The 19974-nt window shown below is 42.8% G+C and overlaps 3 protein-coding genes across 4 annotated transcripts; all 3 read left to right on the forward strand.

Annotated features, from left to right (window-relative positions):
* On the forward strand, positions 1-11429 carry LOC139222284 (peroxisome proliferator-activated receptor alpha-like). Of its 2 annotated transcripts, none has more exons than XM_070854251.1 (8): positions 1-118; positions 3340-3571; positions 4581-4741; positions 7444-7582; positions 8677-8876; positions 8970-9239; positions 9416-9659; positions 9773-11429. In XM_070854251.1, the coding sequence occupies exons 2-8, from the start codon at positions 3388-3390 to the stop codon at positions 10015-10017; spliced, it is 1443 nt and encodes a 480-aa protein (XP_070710352.1). In that variant the 5' UTR covers positions 1-118; positions 3340-3387; the 3' UTR covers positions 10018-11429. The 2 variants fall into 2 exon arrangements, with proteins under 2 accessions (XP_070710352.1, XP_070710353.1); XM_070854252.1 differs by having other exon boundaries at positions 8973-9239.
* Positions 11430-11987: 558 nt separating this feature from the next.
* cdpf1 (cysteine rich DPF motif domain containing 1) lies at positions 11988-13931 on the forward strand. The gene is made up of 3 exons (XM_070854087.1): positions 11988-12109; positions 12277-12388; positions 12912-13931. Exons 1-3 carry the CDS (start codon positions 11994-11996, stop codon positions 13038-13040), a joined length of 357 nt encoding a protein of 118 aa, XP_070710188.1. The 5' UTR covers positions 11988-11993; the 3' UTR covers positions 13041-13931.
* Positions 13932-15576: 1645 nt separating this feature from the next.
* cdkn1ba (cyclin dependent kinase inhibitor 1Ba) lies at positions 15577-19008 on the forward strand. Its single transcript, XM_070853712.1, has 3 exons — positions 15577-16272; positions 16710-16878; positions 17240-19008. Exons 1-2 carry the CDS (start codon positions 15861-15863, stop codon positions 16865-16867), a joined length of 570 nt encoding a protein of 189 aa, XP_070709813.1. The 5' UTR covers positions 15577-15860; the 3' UTR covers positions 16868-16878; positions 17240-19008.
* The last annotated feature ends 966 nt before the right edge of the window (positions 19009-19974 follow it).

Below are 19974 nucleotides of genomic sequence, written 5' to 3' on the forward strand. Positions count from 1 at the left end.
TTGACAGCACGCAGCGAGGCGACGCGTCCAAGTTTTATCGGATCAGAGCGGGATCAGCGTGTCGGAGCAGACAGCCGTCCATCTGCGTGGGAACATGCTCCGAAAAACAACCTCAGAGGTGAATAACAAGCTTCATTTCAGCCGTAACGTTATGTAATTGTGACTGTAGAGTTTGCCTGTGTTTAACAGACCTCTGTGGTCAGGAGTTCAGCTACAAACCACATGGTCATGTACTGCAGCTGCTGACTTCTTGCTTCTGCATGAAGAAGAATGAATGCAGTTGTTCTCAGTTTCTTATCAGGTGAGCCCCACTTTGACTCCCTGATAAGTCGAGTCTGCAGCTGGTTTTCAAACAAATGCTGCTATGCTGTCCAGAAAAGTCTCATTCTGATGATTGGAAACTATCTTTTCCTGGTCTGTGCAGAGACAGTGACTACAGGTGAACATGCAGCCTGTAAATGTAGAGTTTATTTGAGGTGTTTGCTTCCTGTGTTGTATAGCTGATATTTGGTCACATGGATGACCTTGTTGCACTGAGATCAAATCCTGATTGAGCTGACAGAGCTACCCTGCTTGGAGGGCAAGTGCTGGATCTCAAAGGACAAACGACAACAAGTTTAGTTTTTGGGGGCAGATTTTCTCCTCTGCCGTATCTTCGCTGTCATCTGCTGCAGTGCTTGGCTGAGTGCAGCTGACGGCTCTCGTGCTGCTCCAGTTTCCTCTTCCCCTGTGACCTAAAGATAGAGCCCTCTGTCTGGGCTTATGGTTCCTCTGGGACTGAAAACACAATGTCCTTTGAGGTGATGGGGGAAACATGGGCTGGGCCTCAGTTAACCACGAAAGGGGGAAATAAAGTCATGTGAACCCAGAGAGGAGGTAGCTGTTGATCTATTTTAACTGTATCAACACCGAGACGCTACATTTTATATGAATGAAATGGGCTCCTGTTTCAGACCAGGTGACCGGCAACTAATTCACCTGTTCAATCTTTGCAATAATGAAGTAATAGTTTCAATAAAACACAAGGTTTTGTCATCAGATGTATTATTTTGCCTGACAAACAGCTCAAAACACCCAAAATATTCAATTTGCTGAAATGTAAGACCAAGAAAAACGAGGAAATTCTCACGTTTGAGAGCCTGAAGCCATCAAGTGTTTGGTGTTTCTGCTTGAAAAATATCATAACTTGCTTAACTTAATATCAAAATGAGTTGCAAATCAATGTATTTTTTTAAAAACACAACAGGTTGATGAATGGACTCAGTGTTACAGCTCTATGTTGTGCCGGTCTGGACACACAAAATATGCATGCAAAAACATCAAAACCACATCTGGAAGAGGGTTTGTAGGCTTGTGTTGTGATCGGATCCTACAGTGGGTCACTTTTTGGGTTAACTCAATGCACCCAGGTCCAAACGCTGGTTGCTGTGTTGCAATCTACCCTCTGATGGAGAAATCTGTCTGTGGCGGCCAGCAGGGACACCATCAGTTCGTCAGAGGACGCATGTCGTGCGTCAAAGCGGCTCGATGGACCAGTTATACAAAAGTCAGTCAACAGCTGTCTCGGTCTGTGACACGCTCTCAGATTTCCCCCTTAGATAGCTCTGGTGCACTGTCAGGACCTGCCCCCTGAAATGCTGCAACCCAGAGACGAGACAAACAAGAACGAGCACGTTACGATCAATCACGTCCTCACTGTCTGAGCCATGGGCATGTTTTCTACCCAAACAGATTAAGAGAGCAATTTACTTAATTGTCACATTCAACTTACTTAAAGTGAAGATCTTCAACAGTTAAAGTTAGTCACACAACCTCGTGTTAGCTGATATTTCTTCCATTCTCCTCTTCCAGATGCACGCAGCTGTGTAAACTGAGGTTTTGCACTGAGCTCACACCAGCCCTGAGACTCTCTGTGTATTAAACCAGAGATATGCTGGTGATGCCTGCATGGATGCTATTAGAACTTTGTTATTGCATTAATTTAAGAGCAAAGGTTTTGGAGTTATGGACAGAATTACCATCTTCTATATTCCTGCTTTTCTTCCTTTTATCGTGCACTTTTACTGTCCATGATCACATCATCACTAATACAAAGAGGTTTTACAGACGGCGTGCTTTGTAAAGCTGTGATCAGTCTATAGAGCAACAGCAACATCTGTCGCCATGAGTTACTGGAAGCTGGAGAGAGTGATACAGGACGTGTGCGCTGGCTGTGGCGCTGTGATGTTGTGTGATGCCTCAAACAGATGTCCCTCACCCTGCTGGGAGCAGCTGGGAGCTCCACCAAACTCTCTCCCACACATGCTTTAAACAAACAGCCAGAGACGTAGGCAGAAAGTTACCTAAAGCTGAGTGTGCATACACCGAAGAGCTATTCCTACAATGTAAACACCATGTATGATGTGCAGAATGTGCTCCCTGAGCCTCTTTCAAGTCTGCAGAGCATCAGATTTGGCCAATAAATCAGAGTCAGAGCTCTGTAACAAGCAGCAGGTTGTGTACTTTGGCTGGAATTTAATCTGTGAATGATGCAGTTGGAATAATGTGCTACTGTTGACTGTATAGGCACGGTTCATTTGCTAAACAATTACCTTCACATTATGAACTTACCTCTGGCATCAATAGCCAAAGACTTATACCTGTCCCCACTGTATAATGGGCCTGCAGTAAATAGTTTGTGATACTGTGCTTTCCTGTGAATGAATGTCCCAAATCTGAAGGGGAAAAGGACACCTGAGCTACCTGACACCAAAAAGATAGTGGTGTAGTCGATGAGGACATTTTGGGATGCACTCACTGCTGGTGCTCTTGAAGAAAAAGAGCTGAGATGCAAAAAGCAAATTCCAGGTGCTTTGATAAATGGGACATTTGGGAAATAATTAGGATCAGAATACTCCAAGAACAGAGTACAGACAGGGAAATAAAGGAGGTCTGACCCACAACCACACAGGTTGTGTCGCTTCTGTAGAAATCAGGTTAGGAAGATGGCTACCAATAACAGCTGTTATATTGAGCTATTCAAACCCACCAGACTCCACTGAAAGAAAACAGTAATTTTACCTCACAGAACACAGCAGTTGCTGGTCGACTGCTGCCTCAGTCGGTTAGTCTGTTTGTGTTATTGTGTGCTACACAAATATTGTGTTGGATCTGAACTAACCTTAGAAAACAGTGGAAAAAAACCAACCCTTTTAGTGGACGTACTTTGATCTGGCACACCTTTGAGTCATTTTGAACCCAAAAAATAAAGCCCAGGTTTAAAAATATCAGCTGCCTCAGGTTTTCTAGTCTCTTAATGAGCCATTGTCTTAATCCGACTTCTCTCCCCTCTTATCACAGTCTGGTGAGTGAGGGGTTGTTCCTCCCATCTTTGGTTTGATCTCCACCATGGCGGGGGATTTCTGCAGCCCTCCGTCCCCACTGGGGGACTCCCTGCTAGACAGTCCTCTGTGCGGAGACCTGATGGAGGACCTCTGTGACATCTCCCACTCTATTGGAGACGACACACTGGGATTTGATTTCCCAGACTACCAGAGCACCGGCTTGGGGTCTGAGAGCTCCATCGCACTGTGTGAGTAGAAGAGCAGCCTCATGGTTGCAAGGAATTATCACTGGGTACATGAAGTGCAAAAAAAAAAAGAATGAAATAACTCTAAGATTGCACTGATTATGTCAGGATTTATTTTAATGCCATTCATGAACTGCTGTTGACAGGTAATGTGGATCATTACAACACTGACCTTCTGACATCTTGGCTCCATTGTGCCACATGTAAATGCACTAAAGAGGCCCGTGTAAAACACTGAGTCTCTGATAACACAAGATTAGACGCAGCTCAATTCCTTTCTCCCTTTGTCTCCTCCGTGATGTTGTCTCCAAATTCCTGAGCAGCACTTAGGCAAAAAATGACCCATGCCTTCTGTCCACTCAAGTGGACAAAGGCAGCGGCCTGTTTGACTGGAGTCCTCAGCGTATGGTGTGAAATACAGCTTCTGTCGAGGAAAACAGATGAATTTATCCTGATTAGTTAACAGCTTTGTTGTTGTAACTTCTTGTTCAGTATATTTTCTTTGTTTTACAGATGTTTGTAACATAATCATTTCCCCAATAGGAGTCTGTACCTTTCCTACATTTGCCCTTTATGCTCATTGGTGTGATATTATGCTGTTAATATTAGACTGATATTTTCTCAGCCACTATACTCTGTAGAAAGGTCCTTTTGTTGTACTTGAGAATGGCAGTCCAACACTCACCTTGCAGGCTAAAATTGAAGTAAAACATAATCAGAAGCTGAATCCTCCAGTCTCCCTACACTGCATTCTCTCCACTCCTGTATCATGAGTGGTGCCACAGTCTTCTCATTTAGCTCTTTACACGAGAGCAAACGAGAATCTTTTCCTGAATGTTTTCAGTTTACTAATTAGGGGCCTACATTACCTGCTCTCCTTTGTAAATAATTGTACTGTGAATCATTTTTAAGAGCAGCTGTAACGTTTTCCCCCCCAAAAAGTGGATGTTTCAGTTTGGTTTGAGTTTGTCCAAAGGGTGGCCCAGTGAAGTCCTCTCTGCTTTGTTGCTAGGTGTGGACACCCTGACCCCAGCCTCCAGCCCGTCGTCAGGTGTGTGTGGAGCGGCGGGAGGCCCGGAGGAGAACCTCAGCCCCCTCAATCTGGAGTGCCGGGTGTGCTCAGACAAGGCCTCAGGCTTCCACTACGGGGTGCATGCCTGTGAGGGCTGCAAGGTGAGAGATGTGGGACTATAACAGGCGTAGCAAAGGCATTCAGAATACATATAGTATGTATGTAGAGACATACAGTACATAGCAAATGAGAGCTGACATAAAGGCCGTGCAAAGATATAAATATAAACATACAGACAGATACAGACCTGTTCAAATGTTGTCTTTGATGTCCCTGCATGTACCTGTGCAAAGGTGAGTAACACAACACACACAGACGTGTGTTCAAACACACGCACACACACATGCAAAACCCATACAAAGGTCGGCACATAGAGCCGCCTGACCTAGTGGCCAGTGGAAAGTTTCTCAGACACACAGCCGGGTCATGTGAGGTGGGGGACACGGTGGCCTTGGTTGATTTGTCACCTCTCCCCTGCTTGGCACAGAGCCCAGCGGAGTGACGTTAACACACACACACACACACACACACACACACACACACACACACACACACACACACACACACACACAGACTAGTACACACATGGAGCTGCTGCTGGCACAGAGCCCTGCTGTGTTTAATACTAAATATTATCTTCTTACAGAGTCGCCTTTGGGATTTCATGTTAAGAGAAATTTACATATATATTTCTTAAAGACATCATCCTCATAAAGGTGAATCATGGGGGCCTGAATTAGTCTCTACAGGACTGAGATTATTGAGGTTTTAGAGAGTATAAAAATGTCTTTAGAGAGCAATGACGCTGTGAAGATTTTGTAGCTGAGACTGAGATAGTGTGTGTGTGTGTGTGTGTGTGTGTGTGTGTGTGAAAACCATTTATGATCATCGCTGCAATTGTCAGGTCATGTGATCTTGCCGTAGCCTCATACCTCTCTGGGCCGATGGCAGGTTATCACTGCTAATCTGGACCCTTGTTTGTTACTTCTGCCTGACTTTGTAACTCGTGACCTTGCCCGCTTTTAAAGTTTTCTCCCATCAGCCACAGCTCTACTTTGAAATCGTGTTTGGTTTGTGCAACAACAACTGCATAATGATCAAGAAATTCAGAGCGCGGTGGCACCAGTCATGTCTTTGAAGTCAGGCAGAGCTGTTTCAGTCGCTGCTCCTCTCTCTGTTCCTTCCATAATCTGTCCTGTTGGAGAGAGCTGTTGTTTCACACCTCTGGACTGGCACTGTGCCTCAATTTTCACTTAAATCCATGGGCAAGACACAGGCAGGAGGTTAACATTTCACAACTTTCATTTCTCTGTTTATGTCCTGCAAAATGTGCCACTGGCACATGTGAGAGGTGTATTTTGACCGCGCTAAATCCCCTGACTGATGATATTGCACCGTCATGGAAAAGTCTGGCTCGTGACATGTAGCAGTCACAGTTCACTGTTTCCATGCTGGACAGGCTCTGCATATCATTTTCAACACCTCGCTTTAAGAGAGGCGCGCTCAGTAGTGGGAATGTGAATGGAATGTGCTGTGATGCTACGCGGTGCGACGGCTTAATTCTGTGGCGGTGATGGTACGACGTGCACGGGATGTTCGGAGCGGCAGAGCAGCCTGAGAGAGCCTTCAGTGCGTCCGCCTGCTCAATAGATGGAAGCTGGTTTGAATTACTGTGCTGCAAGGAGGCCTAAAGTGAAGCTTTCCTTTTGGTTTGCCCTCAGGGAAGAATTGCACAACATCATCATACGTCTTATGTGTTTTTCCTCACCTCTCACAACAGCTACATATCACAGCAAAGTTCTGGCCTCTGGCTGTGTCTGTACACCCGTGCACAGACAAGCAAAGACATGCGTGCCGTAAACACACACCTCTGAGTCTTCCCCCTAGTGCAGATGTTTTTTGGTGTAGTTTAATGACTGTGGTTCTGATGATCACATGTAACTAACCCATGTGTCTTGACCATCAGATCTTTTCTTCAAAGATCACAGCTAGTTTTTCCCACAAAACTAAATGTTTTGTGTCATATAACAACACGTCTTCAACATAAAGGCAAACAGGTCCTTCTGTGAGACGATGGCTGATTTATTGCTAGGCCATGTGGCTCCAGGCATATTGCCAGAAGATCCATATTCCTCTCTTGACAGTGAGGGACAAGGAGTGTCCTGACTGCAATGTCAGTAATGTCTGTAGATACATGTGAGTGTATGTCAAAGGATCATATGTTCTGGCACATTTGTGACATCTGTTAGCATGTGTTGGTGCACTGCACTGTACCTCAGAGCTTACTATACAGAGCACACCTCTGTTACTAAATCAAGAGTTCAAGAAAGTTATTCAAAATGGCCATACTTCCTAAATAACAACTGTGATGATAACTACACTTGCAAGCAAATATAACAAAGTCCATTCACCCCATGCAATTCTGAACTGATGCGCAGTATTTAATAAGGCTCAAACATGCGGTCTGACGTGTTTACTTGCATGCTCAGACAGGCACACACAGAAACTAGTGTTGTACACTGGATAAATAAAGTCTCCTTGCACAATTATTTTACGACGTGTTGTATGCCAGGCGTTGTTTCTTCATGCAAAATCGATTCCTAGTTTAAAATTCATCAGAGAAGTGTGGTGAGGGGGAGCATTTTTTACCTGGAAGCCAAGGACAGTGTACAGAATGTAAAAATATCAAGTGAAGTGGTTTTTATTTGGGCTGAAGAACCAGAAGAGTGTTTTTGTGTACTCGGATCAGAGTGTTTTCAAATGAAGTTGATAGCTACAGCATGTGCCTTTCTGTCTCAACCAGGGTTTCTTCAGGAGGACCATCCGACTGAAGCTGGAGTATGATAAATGTGAACGCAACTGCAAAATCCAAAAGAAGAACCGCAACAAGTGCCAATACTGCCGATTCCACAAGTGCCTCGCCGTGGGCATGTCCCACAACGGTGAGACCTGAAACCTCTAAAATCATTTAAAGCTACACTTGATAACCGTTGCTAAATAACAGCCCCAGTGATGCGTTTGATTGCAATCAGACTTGCTAATATCAGTTGCACAGCATTATCCATCTAGAGTTGGCGCTAACGCTAACTAACATTAGCCACAATAAGACACTGCTGCTGCAGCCTGACTTGGTCTGGTATGACCAAAGAGTGTGTTTTATTGCTTATAAATTCAACTTTTAATAATTATTTCTATGAAAGATTAAAAATGTGTTAGATAGATAGATGATGATGATGATTATAATAACAAAATGTGAAGATAATGTATGAATTATTATTGTATAATGAGTGGTGCTGTTATACTATTATATATAATAGTATATAGTATATCATATATATATAGTATATAGTATAGCAGACATAAAAGGTATAGTAATATACCATAAAAGTATATAATGCAAATATAAATGAAATTATATAATAGATAATAATGGAATATATATACGTGCAATCACCGTGATTATAATGTGATTTGAACCAATTAGTTACTGAAATCGTAAAAAACCCATGCTTGCTACACAAGTGTCCATTGAAACAGTAATGAAAGAAAATGCAAGTAAGCGTTATGAATGCAGTTACAAAACTCATGTCCTCAGTCTGGAGTATGTGTTTTTTTACAACGGCAGCAGGACGTGTGTTTCTGTGACTTGGCTCCGGTTCTACGTGCTTTACACTGACTGGGTTTTTATAGAGCAATGTCCTGCTGGAGCCTGCTTGACATTGAGAAAACACAGGCCCATATAGCTCCACATCTGGCCTGTCATCTGCACTGACTGCTGAGGGGTCACTGGGTTTGTTGCGATGGCCTCCCACTGCAGACACAACAGTATAAGAAACCTGAGAGGAAGACGACACGCTGTCCTCAGAGGAGAGGAAAGAGGAACAGAAGGCATCAGATGTGTTGTGGGTGACTGTTTGTGTGTGTGTGAGGATATGTCTGATGTCTCTGTATGTAGTTTCACTGGAAAACAAAACACCTACCTACCATTTGGAAACTCTTGTAGTTGTCGCTAATGATGAATGTTTCTGTGCACCAGCCATCCGGTTTGGGCGGATGCCTCAGGCGGAGAAGCTAAAACTCAAGGCAGAATGCAAGATGGTGGAGAAAGAGGTGGCGAGCCCTATGCTGGCCGACCACAAGATTCTGGTCAAACAGATCCACGAAGCCTACATGAAGAACTTCAGCATGAACAAAGCAAAAGCTCGGCTCATACTCACCGGAAAGACGAGCAAGACGGTAAAGGATAAAAAAAAAAAGCCAAGGACAGAAGTTTGAATGAATTATTCTGTATCCTCAACTACCAACATCCTCTCCTCTGTCTTTTCCCAGCAGCCTTTCATCATTCACGACATGGAGACGTTCCAGCTGGCAGAGCGCACATTAGCGGCCCATATGGTAACCAGCGACTGTCCGGAGCCTGATAGCGGCCTTCAGGCTGGGGAGGTGGTTCCGGCTGTGGGGTGTGGCGAGCTCCAGCAGAGGGAGGCTGAAGCCAGGCTCTTCCACTGCTGCCAGAGCACCTCGGTGGAGACGGTCACAGAGCTGACAGAGTTCGCCAAGGCGGTGCCAGGTTTCCAGAGCCTGGATCTGAATGATCAGGTGGGTTTAGGGACACTGTATCGCTCATATGTCTCTCCCCTGCCAGTCCATGTGAGCAGAGGAGAAGAAGAGAGTTAAATAGGGCATGTCTATGTCGGAATTTAATTCAAAAAATGAATAAGAGACACAAAATAATTATCTGTGTCATGTTGCGGTCTTCTTATCCACCTTTCTAGGTGACTCTCTTAAAATACGGTGTTTATGAAGCCCTCTTTACCCTCCTGGCCTCCTGCATGAACAAAGACGGCCTCCTGGTGGCCCGTGGTGGAGGCTTCATCACCAGAGAGTTCCTCAAAAGCCTCCGGCGGCCATTTAGTGACATGATGGAGCCCAAATTCCAGTTTGCCTCACGCTTCAACTCCCTGGAGCTGGACGACAGTGACCTGTCACTTTTTGTGGCTGCCATTATCTGCTGCGGAGGTAACTCACATTTTGTGGGAAATTCTGTGTGATTGCATTTAAAAGTGCACAAGAAGTGAAAACCTTCCTCACACCCTCCTTCCTCTTCCCTCTACCTGGTCCCTTCTCTCCAGATCGCCCAGGCCTGGTGGACGTGCCTCTGGTGGAGCAGCTGCAGGAAAGCGTCGTCCAGGCGCTACGGCTCCACCTGCTGGCCAACCACCCGGACGACAACTTCCTCTTCCCCAGACTGCTCCAAAAACTGGCCGACCTCCGGGAGCTGGTCACCGAGCATGCTCAGTTAGTGCAGGAAATCGAGACAACGGAGGACACGTCTCTGCACCCGCTCCTGCAAGAGATATACAGGGACATGTACTGAGAAGATGACGACAGGGACATGTATTAAAATATTTTGATGCATGCCATTAAAAATGGGGTGTACATCAATATTTACTGATACTATCATGCATATCAATGTACTGTAAGTAGCTTATTGTGCAGCTTCAATGGATCTGCAGAGGTTGCACTGAGACCATGTGACTTTAAAACTTTCTACTGGAACAAAACATAAATGCAATGGAAATGTGGGGGGGGGCAGCTCTTGCAGGAGGCGTGACTGCTTCTAAGAAAGGGGACTCAGCGAGGAACAAAGTCTCGTGCCATAATAGAGATATTTGTTTGAATGCATGACTTAGACCATCCATTTGCTACAGATTGGGACCGAGATGCCAACTTTTACTCGACAGACACAAATACTGGGCAAAAGCTAAATGGGAAGAAGGCTATGCACATTTGTGCGGCATGTAAAATGGGAGAAAACATGTTAAAAAAATACCCAGACACCACTGCTGCAGTGATGCTGAATATTAATATTTTCGGAGAACAATAACTTAATGTTTCATGAAGCAGACAAGTAAGAAATGGTGGTTGTGCAAAACTCAATACCAGACTAATATTTGGATATTTGTGTATATTTTTACTTAAAAGTCATTTGGATTCTTTTAATTCTTATTTAATTATCTTTATTACTAGTGCCTTATCGATCCCTCTTGACTATTCTGAGATTGGTGGTTGAAGAAACAGCTCTGCATCAGTATTCACCAAGTGCCATAATGTTTAAGTGCCTGAACTCTTATTTCCTTTATCTTGATCACACATAACACCTTCAGCACATAACAAATTCATCCGAGTAGCTATTTTTTAAACAATGGGGTAAGTGTGTAACTGTTTAGTGTTGGACCAGGAAATGTCATAAATCATGAACAATGGTGCGTTTTTAGCAGGCAGCGTTACTTCTACTGTAAGCAACCATCAGTTAAAAGTATTGTAATTTAATGTGTCGTGTATTTATTTTAATCGTTTATCCTACTGCTAAAAACCAACACAACATGACAGCTAACCTATTTTTTTTTTCAAATCAGTGTTTCTGATGGAAAATGTTTTGCACCAATCCTGCCTGTGAGATTCACTGTTTTCAAGAAAAAAAAAAACCTGTATCTGCCAGTATGTAATATTTTGACCACAAACACAATAATCTGTTGAGCTGGTTTTTGTTTTATTTTGTAAATATAACAAGAATGTGGTGACCGCAGAGACAGGGTGGGGGGTGCATCTGCAGACAGTAAAACTGAAAGCCTCACTTGCTGTACTGACACTTCACCTCCCACTGTAGTACTGAAATGATGTCTCTTGTCACAATGAAATGGTTTATATTTTTATCTTGTGCAGCACTGTGTGCAACAAAATATGCATTTTGGTGTCATGTGGTAGCCTAAAATAAACTAATATATTTAACAGTTTTATGTGTAATCCTCTGACTTATTCACCTCCCTGATGATGCCAGCATTATCTACTCATCTGATTCAGAACAAACTGTTCAAATAAATGAGCTTAAATAGGCTTTAAATCACTACAGATACTTTGAGCTGTCATAGCAGGAAAAACACAGGTGGAAGTAATAAAGTTAATGATAGCTTTGTTATATTTAAGTGCCTCAATAAGCTATCAATGTCATTAAACACACCTGTACTTTTTCTTTAATGACATGTTGAAGTATCTGCAATAAAAATGCATTACATCAGAATTTTCTTTACTGTGCCATTAACCTCGGCTGCTTCACTAAACTTTTATTATATACTTTTTTTTATTATATATACAAATCGTATCAACACACATTCCTTTTGAAGTGAAAAAAAATATTATTATTATTATTATTTTAAAATACTTTATTCCACACACTGTACATTGTTGTGCTCCCCCAGTCCAGCAGGTGGCGCTAGAACTTCATGAAACAATATGGCTGCTCACTGTACTAAAACCCGGAAGTAGCTAACTTTTCACGCTGCTCTGCTCTGAATGATGGAGCCGACTTCAAGTGAACCCCCGCAAAAAACATTTACATGCCACTTGTGTGGTTTAAGCAGCCCCTTTACCTACTACGGCCAGAAACCACCAAACACCAGAGCCATTGTGTAAGTGGGCATTAGGCAAAACACTCATTTTAGCGCTCTGGAGCTAGCTATGCTAATGCTAGTGTTGTTAGCTGCTGCGCATTTATAACCTTCAAACACATTTGTCTTTAGTCTCTGCGAGCCACATTTTTAAGTTGGGTTTTGCCTACATTTCTGTCGTCCTTTAGGTTGCTGGAGGAGTGTTTTGTGACCAAGGACCCCTTCAGTCCGGACAAGGAGAAGTTCCTGGTGTTGGGCTCCAGCTGCAGCCTGTGCAGCACGAGCGTCTGTGTTGGTTCGGTAAGACGTCCTGCAATTCAATTGCTACGGTCTATTTTTGTCACTGACTAAATATGTGATCATGTAATTTGGTTTATCGAGTGATTTATGCCTGGATGCACAAATGTTGACAGCAAATCACAGCAGTGCTGATAAGAGTGTGTTACATGTAGCAGAGACAGATGCTGTGTGTGTGTGTGTGTGTGTGTGTGTGTGTGTGTTCCCGCTTAAAGTTACTTAAAATAAAGCAATGTTTAGGGACAGGAAAGGTAAATTAAGAGCATAACCATCAGATAAAGTGCATGTCTGCGCTGGCTGTGTAAACCAGGCTGTGTACTTGACATGAGTTGACCTTGTACTGTAGATCACTGCTGATAAAACATGGATCTGCTGTGGTTTCTTCAGATTACTTGATTAGGCCTTTATGGCTGTGATACCCTTGAAATCAATTAATCTAGAAAAAATAGGTAAATATAGATATGTGAGGAGGCGTGTACAGTTCTCATATGAAACTGATGGCGGACTCTGATTTCTCTTCGGTCAGGACTGCAGCCTTTTCTACACCAAGAGGTTCTGCATGCGGTGTGTGAACAAGCACTTGGACCAGTTCCCCCATCAGATTCAGGCCGAGCTGGCCAAGAAGAAGCAGAGCGCCAAGGCCGCCGTCTCGTGACATCAGACAAGAGGTCCAAAACCTGCTCACCATCAGGAGAGAAATGTGTGAATGGTCAGATAAAGAGTTCCACATGTGCCAGGGTGCCTTACTAGCACTCTTTTATCAAACCCACGCTTGGCTAAACTGTAAAAACATGACACCAAAAATCAAAACATCGTGTGAATTATTAGCACAGTTCTGGGTTATTATTATTATTATTATTATGGTGGAAGATTACCACAGCACGTCAGAAAAATACTACTTTATACTTGTAACAAGCTGCTGTATCAGCCTGCGGGGTGTTTGTTTCTAGAGGGTTTTATAGAGGCAAGCAACAGGCGTGAGAAATGTTGCCGGACCCCCTGTCAGATTGTGGTTGCCGCCTCTGAATTGGTTGCGCATTTTAAAATGGCTCCTAATTTAAAATCTGATGTCATAAACGGTGTGTGCAGTTGCTCCAAATATTGGCAAATTTTCAAAAAATGTGGGCAACTACAAAGCATGTAAGGATAAAAGTGTCACGCCTTTTATGAAGCAGAGCACATTTTTTTATATTTATAGCACTTTGCTGTATTAATTAATGAACAGATATGGTTGAATAGTATATAATGATGGCTAATATCTGCTGATATCTGTTCAGCGTAATTTAGCAACCTTCTTACAAACTGTTCACCACTATTAGAACTACTCCAAAAGAGGATGTGATAATAGCAAGACCAGATTCATGTTTTCACAGCCTTTGCTATGTAAAGAAATTAATAAGCTGCCCATAGTTTCTCTTTATACTTGATGAGTAATTCCTGATGCATAATGTTTTAATACCCTTGACATTTACGTGGACGATTCTCTAACTATAGACATGTTTATGGTGACAGTGACGCATCCTTTTTTTTAAAGAGAGCGTCACTGTCATTCCTCATTTCTGTGTTCTGAGTCTGCTGTTGACTTCTATGGAGTCAAAAATAAGAGTTTTACTTTATTAAAGTATAAAAAATACACAAACAGCTGCCCTTCTCTGTTTAGTGTTGAATCCTGGATCATAACTAATGTGTAACTAGCGTTTGTCCTGGTGTAAGAATCTGCCAGAGTTGCATCATGCCGCTCAGTTACAGTAATTGTGTTTATTCCTGAAGGAGAGGTGATTGGTAATATTGTTCACTTTGAAGACAAAAAAAACCACAAGTACTACTCTTTAAGCATCAGTTATGCATGTGTGACCCAAACAAAATGTTCTCCTGCCTCGTTTCTCGATTGCCTGTCTAATCAGTTTCATCAGAATCTGTTTTCATCTCAGGGATCACTCAGTGCAACAGTTTGCACAGTTTGCAGCAGCATAAACACACTGTGGACTAAGTGTGATCCCGGCGATAGCATCGATGTAACAGATGGCCTCACTGTATTCATCACGAGATGTTTGACTATTTTCAAGGGTTAATTGAAACAGCATGGCCTTTAAGGCAGGCCCGGTGAAGTTCACTGGCAAATGCTGCAGAGGAATACAAAGAAACACTCGCTGTAGAGTTTAAGTTGGGACATTGTGAACTAATGCTGATGCGTCCGCTCGGTTGCCACAGGATTCCTACGCAGCTCTGGGCTGTGCAGAAAATATTGATAATGTAAGTTTTGACATGAAACGCCAATTATTTTCAAAACAGGAACTTTAAAGATGAAAATTGAGAACCCCCACAGGGAAATGGTGGTGAATTTCAAAGTTGTTTTTTTTTTTTTAAAGCTGCTCCACTTCCTGATTACTTGGTTTTTGAATTCCAAGCACACACAAGCAATTACAACCAGTGAAGCACACAAACCACCCCTTACACCAGTGGCAAAGTCTGACAGCGATAAGCACCGTGGTAAACAATGACGGCACATTCTCTGCTCGAGAGCTGATGTCATCGCGTGCCGGCAGTCACATCTGTGGCTTCATTTTGTTGTTTTCCTGCTTAAAAACCTCATATTATTGATTTGTCCTACAATAACCTTAAAGCTGCATCTGAACAGATTTAAACTGATTGAATCAAATGTGCCCAAGTCGTTAATGTGAGACCAAATCAGATCAAGCAGTGATATCAGTCAGCACTCATTTGATGATTGGTTTGATAGTAGTATTTGCTTGAAGCCAGACCTCAGACTAGTAGTCCTGCAGGGAGATAAAACTTCCTCCGGGGTTTTACACCTAATTTGATTTTTTTTTTTTTAAATCCAGGTCATCCTACAAAGTATGACCTCAACATACAAGTGACAGTTAATGAGATCAAATGATCTTTTGACCTTTAGGTGTTGAGTTAAATGACTAACCTGATACCTGCTGTGATAAAAGGTACTAATGGAAAGATAAAAACTATCCTCTATAACTGCAGCCTCCCTCTTTTTTGCTCTTTCTTGTGCATTTAACGACTCAAACAGATTAATTAGTCCATATTCATGTGTAGAGTTAATCCAATCCCGCTCTGTGTTGTTGTTGCCCCAGTTCGACTTTAAGAGAGCTCTATGGGCGGTCCTAGCGCGCAGACCAATGAATCGCCTTCTCTGTTTAAATAGTCCTTGATGTCAACTTTTCTTCTTCACTCATAGCTCCCTCTAACGCCATGTTGTCTGTGATGACTTGACTTGTTGTTTTCATCAGCCTTACTACGGACTTGACAGGAGTGGCTTTCTTAAACCCCCCTGCGCCTTTGGAGACGCTCTATTCCGTTTTTGCGCGTACGCATTTTGGATGATACGCGCGGAGCACGCATGCATCACTCCTGTGACTTTGCATTTGAAAGGAATACGACTTGGAAGTAGAAGTTTGAAGAGGTTTGGTTGTTGTTTGTGTTTTTTTTTTTCTGTTGTCATATGTGCAACAAAATGTCAGATGTTCGCCTTTCTAATGCGAGCCCGACGCTGGAGAGGGTGGATGCGCGGCAGCCAGACAACGTCAGACCTCCGGTCCGCAGAAACCTTTTCGGCACACCTGACCGAGAGGAGGTACGGAGGTATATGACGGCTTCGATACAGGAAAGCGTGCAGGCTTTTACGGAGGAGTACAATTTCGATCCCGAGAACGACACACCGCTCGCTCCGCGCAGATTCGAGTGGCAGAGGATCAGCAACGCGGCGGAGTTTTATCACAGACCGCCTCACGGGAGCAGGCGGCCCCAGCGAGAGGTGGACTTGCCCGGCGAGAGCGACCGGCAGGATGCCGAGGGGAGCAGCGGGGGGCAGCCAGACAGACACGACACGAGGAAGAGACGCTCACGAGCTTCAGGTGATTTACCGTCACTTGTTACACTCAATCATGCATTTTTGTTCCGCTCCTCTGTGGCTCCGTGGTGCCGCAGTGCAGAGGCGCGAAGCATCAGTTGTGTCCGGGGGTTCAACCGCAGGCTACGGTCGGTTCTTCACCCTGGTTTTGCACCAAAAACACACAAGTGAACTAGAGCAGGAGACAGGGGTGTGTGTGTGTGTGTGTGTGTGTGGTGGGGGGGAATTAATTTACAGATGTTCATGTCAGTGCATCGCGCACTTCCCACGCGAATCAAACTCACGCATTTTCATAACTCAGTAGTAAAAAATTCCTCCGCCGTTTGGCAACAGCAGCCTGCCGAGGATGTCAGGTGCCTTTTAAAGAGGACGCGCAGCTCCAAACACCAACACTTTCTGACAACTTTTTTTTCTTCTTCTGCGTGCTTTTCTGTCCGCCAGGTCCCTGCTCCAGCGAGTGTCCGAGTAAAAGGTTGCATACCAACGATGAGGATGATGATGATGATGATGAAGATCAGTCTGACGGTGCGGCCGGTCAGGCGGTAAAAGCCGCGGAGGAGAGAGCGAGCAGGCCGGAGAGCAGCGCGGAGGTCCAGTGAAAAACTGCCAGGTTAAAAACCATTATCTCACTTTTCCACCGCTATGAAGTGAAATGAAGTGAAAACAACATACAGGTTTTTAATGTCCAAAATACTTATGATCGGCTTTTTTTATTGGATCCAGATACTTTTGTGTACTTGTTTTTCATCACCATCAGTAACGCACACACCATCAGCTGTAAACACACATTTCTTTACACGTCACCAGCCCTTCAAACCTGCATATTGTTTTTTTTTTTTTTTTTAATCTTCCACAACCTTTCATGCTCTCTCTGTTAACCCTTTGCGTGTCTGCATGAGGGATATCAAGCATGAGTAACTGCTTTCTCAATTGCACCATTCAACAGCCTGTTTCCTCTTTATGTCCCACAGAGCGGGGAGACCTATTGCTGGTGGAATACTGTAGCCTTTCTCATCATCTGACAGATGGGGGAGAAAATATAAAAGCAGCCTTTTCCTAAAGAAGGGAGGAGGAGAGGCTGCACAAGCACTGAATATGTACACTATCAAGTTTTGGCACTCATTTCAGTTAAATTGCCTCAGAAGCAGCAGACAATGTAGCAGTGTGCAAATGGATTTTTGCTCATTTTTTTATCTACTACCTATGTTTCAGATGTAGCACATAAAAAAAAAAAGCATATTATGCTTTTCATACCTTTTTTGTTAAATGTATTTGAATAAGTGTGTGAATTTGACTCGGGAAGTTGCAGTGCAATTTCCAACAGAGAAATATTATTGTTAAAGTGGTCATATTGTATCATTATTCAGGTAATTGATGTAAGTTAAAAATGCAGATTTCAAAAGTCAGGGTTATATGGAAACAAAATGTCTTCTTTGTCTTTCTTCTACTTTGGCTTTATTTGTCCCAGTGTTATATATCTTTTTTTTTTCTTTTTTTTTTTGAAGGCCCAGATGGTCCACACTGTAAGTTGAGGGTCCATCTAACTGGGAACAGCCATGACAGATAAAGTTTACATGCAAATAATGTCTCCTTATTTCCCCATTTTTATGTCAGTTTTTTTTTTTTTTTTTTGCCAAAGTTTGTCTCTTTTGTCTCTAGGGGTGAGGGGTGGGTTGGGAGGGTGGCTAAACTGCTGAGCAATATCCAACCAAATTTTAACAGTATTTGCTAATAATCCTAAGAATTAGCTTTTATTTTAAAATTAGACGAGTTAGTGGCTTTTAGGCCACATATCCCGCCCCTTGTTATAAGTGGTGTAGTCCAGCTTAACATAGATACAATATGTTAAAATCACTGGGCTACTTATTATGCAAATATGTGAATCAAAGATTTGCCTTAGTTGTGTGGAATTCATGTGGAACATGTAATTGCACTATTGTTAATTTCTCCTTTTTTGAGGGCAGAAAAACAAAGTGACACTGCCTCATTTGGTGTAAAACTTTGAAGTGTACCTGTGTGCCTTTTTTTTCTTTTTTGATAAACACTGAAAAAATTATACTAACTTATTTATGTTGAGCTTTTTGTTGTGGGTGTATGCATAGCTTCCCAAAGCAACATTTTTGTAAATATATATTTTCATTATTGTTTTTAAGATAAATAAACTGTTGCAAAACTGAGCCTAATAATGGATTTTATGTACTGTGTGATTTGTATTTTTTTTTCCTTCTCTTCAATCTGCAATTTGATTATAAATCAATGCTGGTTTACTCAGTGCATCTGCTCACAATTTTAATTGCAAAGCACACAACCACTCCACCCTTAACAAACCCTTCAAAGCGATCCGCCCATGTAAAAGGGCAGAAAAAGACCTGATGGACATACGACCACGTCACCGAAGAGGTGTAATGTGTTCCTCAGTCTGAGGAATGACACAGCAGTGATGGGATCAGTGACTGGGCTGCGTCACCCGCGGTGTGTGAAGGAGAGATACTGCAGGTCCTTCCTTCCTGCTGTTGTCAGGCTTTACAGTCAACACTGCTCCCAGTAGACCACACACACCAAAACTGACAAATTCACTCATGTGCAATATCAATGTTTCCTATGTGCAATAATGTGAATTCAACCGTTGAGTTTTTATTTACTATATCATGCTTTTTATTGCACTGTCCCCTTTGCTGCTGTAACACTGCTAATTTCCCTGCTGTGGGATTAATAAAGGATTATCTTGTACCAGAATTTATCAACAGTCACTAATCAATAACTTTCTGTCACTTTAATGCAACTTTAGTGACCTAAAGTATGTACATTTTTCAGCTTTGTGAGCTTTTTTTCTATTTTAGAAACCTCACTGCTAAAGGATTTCTATCACAGTCCCATAATTTGCCAGCACAAACTTTATTTCCTATGGAGTTATTCCAGTATAATCTGTGCAGTTGGACTAAAATCTAGCACACAGTGTCCATCTTGAGTGCAGCTACGGCACCAGAGTGCAGACTGTGACTGTGCTGGATCGTCTCAGCCCAGCTCTGCCTCTAAAGTTGAAAACAACAAGGGTACATCCTGAGGAAAAAGAGGGAAAAAAAGTTTTTGGTTATTGGCTTTCCTTGGCTCCAATCACAGCAGAGAGAAGAAAAGCACACCACTTATGAGCCAGCCAGTAAGAGAGCTGTGGGAGGGAGCCTGGGACAGCACAGGCTGTTCTTTTCATAAAACACACACCACCCAATTAGTTTCATTGGCTGCCTCTTTCCTGTTGATACCAGCATGTAGGAGTCAAACACAGAGTGAATGAGCGACAGAGAGAGAGAGAGCGATTCCTTATAATATCTCATTCTGGCTGTGACTGTCTGCGAAAATTACGAGTGAGCTCATGGCCTTTTTATGAACTTTTAGAGAGAATTGTAACACCTATGGACACATTGTCATTCTCTTTGACAATGCACTTTTGTTACTTTTGAACACAAAACATGTCAAATTACTGCAAAATGTTAAAATGTTTCAGTGAAAAGTTCACTTGAAAAGAAGAAAAATGTTGTCACTAAGAAAATCCATAATTTCTGTATCTTTTCACTTAGGGTTAGGGTTAGGGTTAGGACATTTTCAACCCTGTTTGTGTATCTTTGTTTTGTGAACTACTTGACAGATTTTAATCAAGTTTGGTGGAACAAATCATTATTTTTTTTGTGCTGATCTGATCTAGGTGCAG

The sequence above is a fragment of the Pempheris klunzingeri genome, chromosome 22 (assembly GCF_042242105.1).
Source record: "Pempheris klunzingeri isolate RE-2024b chromosome 22, fPemKlu1.hap1, whole genome shotgun sequence".
Lineage (NCBI taxonomy): Eukaryota > Metazoa > Chordata > Actinopteri > Acropomatiformes > Pempheridae > Pempheris > Pempheris klunzingeri.

Bases quoted from the DNA above. Each gene is read 5' to 3' on its own strand.
- LOC139222284 (XM_070854251.1), top strand. From the start codon at position 3,388: ATGGCGGGGGATTTCTGCAGCCCTCCGTCCCCACTGGGGGACTCCCTG. The intron at 3,572-4,580 runs GTGAGTAGAAGA...CTTTGTTGCTAG, and splicing joins TGAGAGCTCCATCGCACTGT to GTGTGGACACCCTGACCCCA. The intron at 9,660-9,772 runs GTAACTCACATT...CCTTCTCTCCAG, and splicing joins TGCCATTATCTGCTGCGGAG to ATCGCCCAGGCCTGGTGGAC.
- cdkn1ba (XM_070853712.1), top strand. From the start codon at position 15,861: ATGTGCAACAAAATGTCAGATGTTCGCCTTTCTAATGCGAGCCCGACG. The intron at 16,273-16,709 runs GTGATTTACCGT...TCTGTCCGCCAG, and splicing joins GAGACGCTCACGAGCTTCAG to GTCCCTGCTCCAGCGAGTGT.
- cdpf1 (XM_070854087.1), top strand. From the start codon at position 11,994: ATGATGGAGCCGACTTCAAGTGAACCCCCGCAAAAAACATTTACATGC. The intron at 12,110-12,276 runs GTAAGTGGGCAT...GTCGTCCTTTAG, and splicing joins CCAAACACCAGAGCCATTGT to GTTGCTGGAGGAGTGTTTTG. The intron at 12,389-12,911 runs GTAAGACGTCCT...CTCTTCGGTCAG, and splicing joins CGAGCGTCTGTGTTGGTTCG to GACTGCAGCCTTTTCTACAC.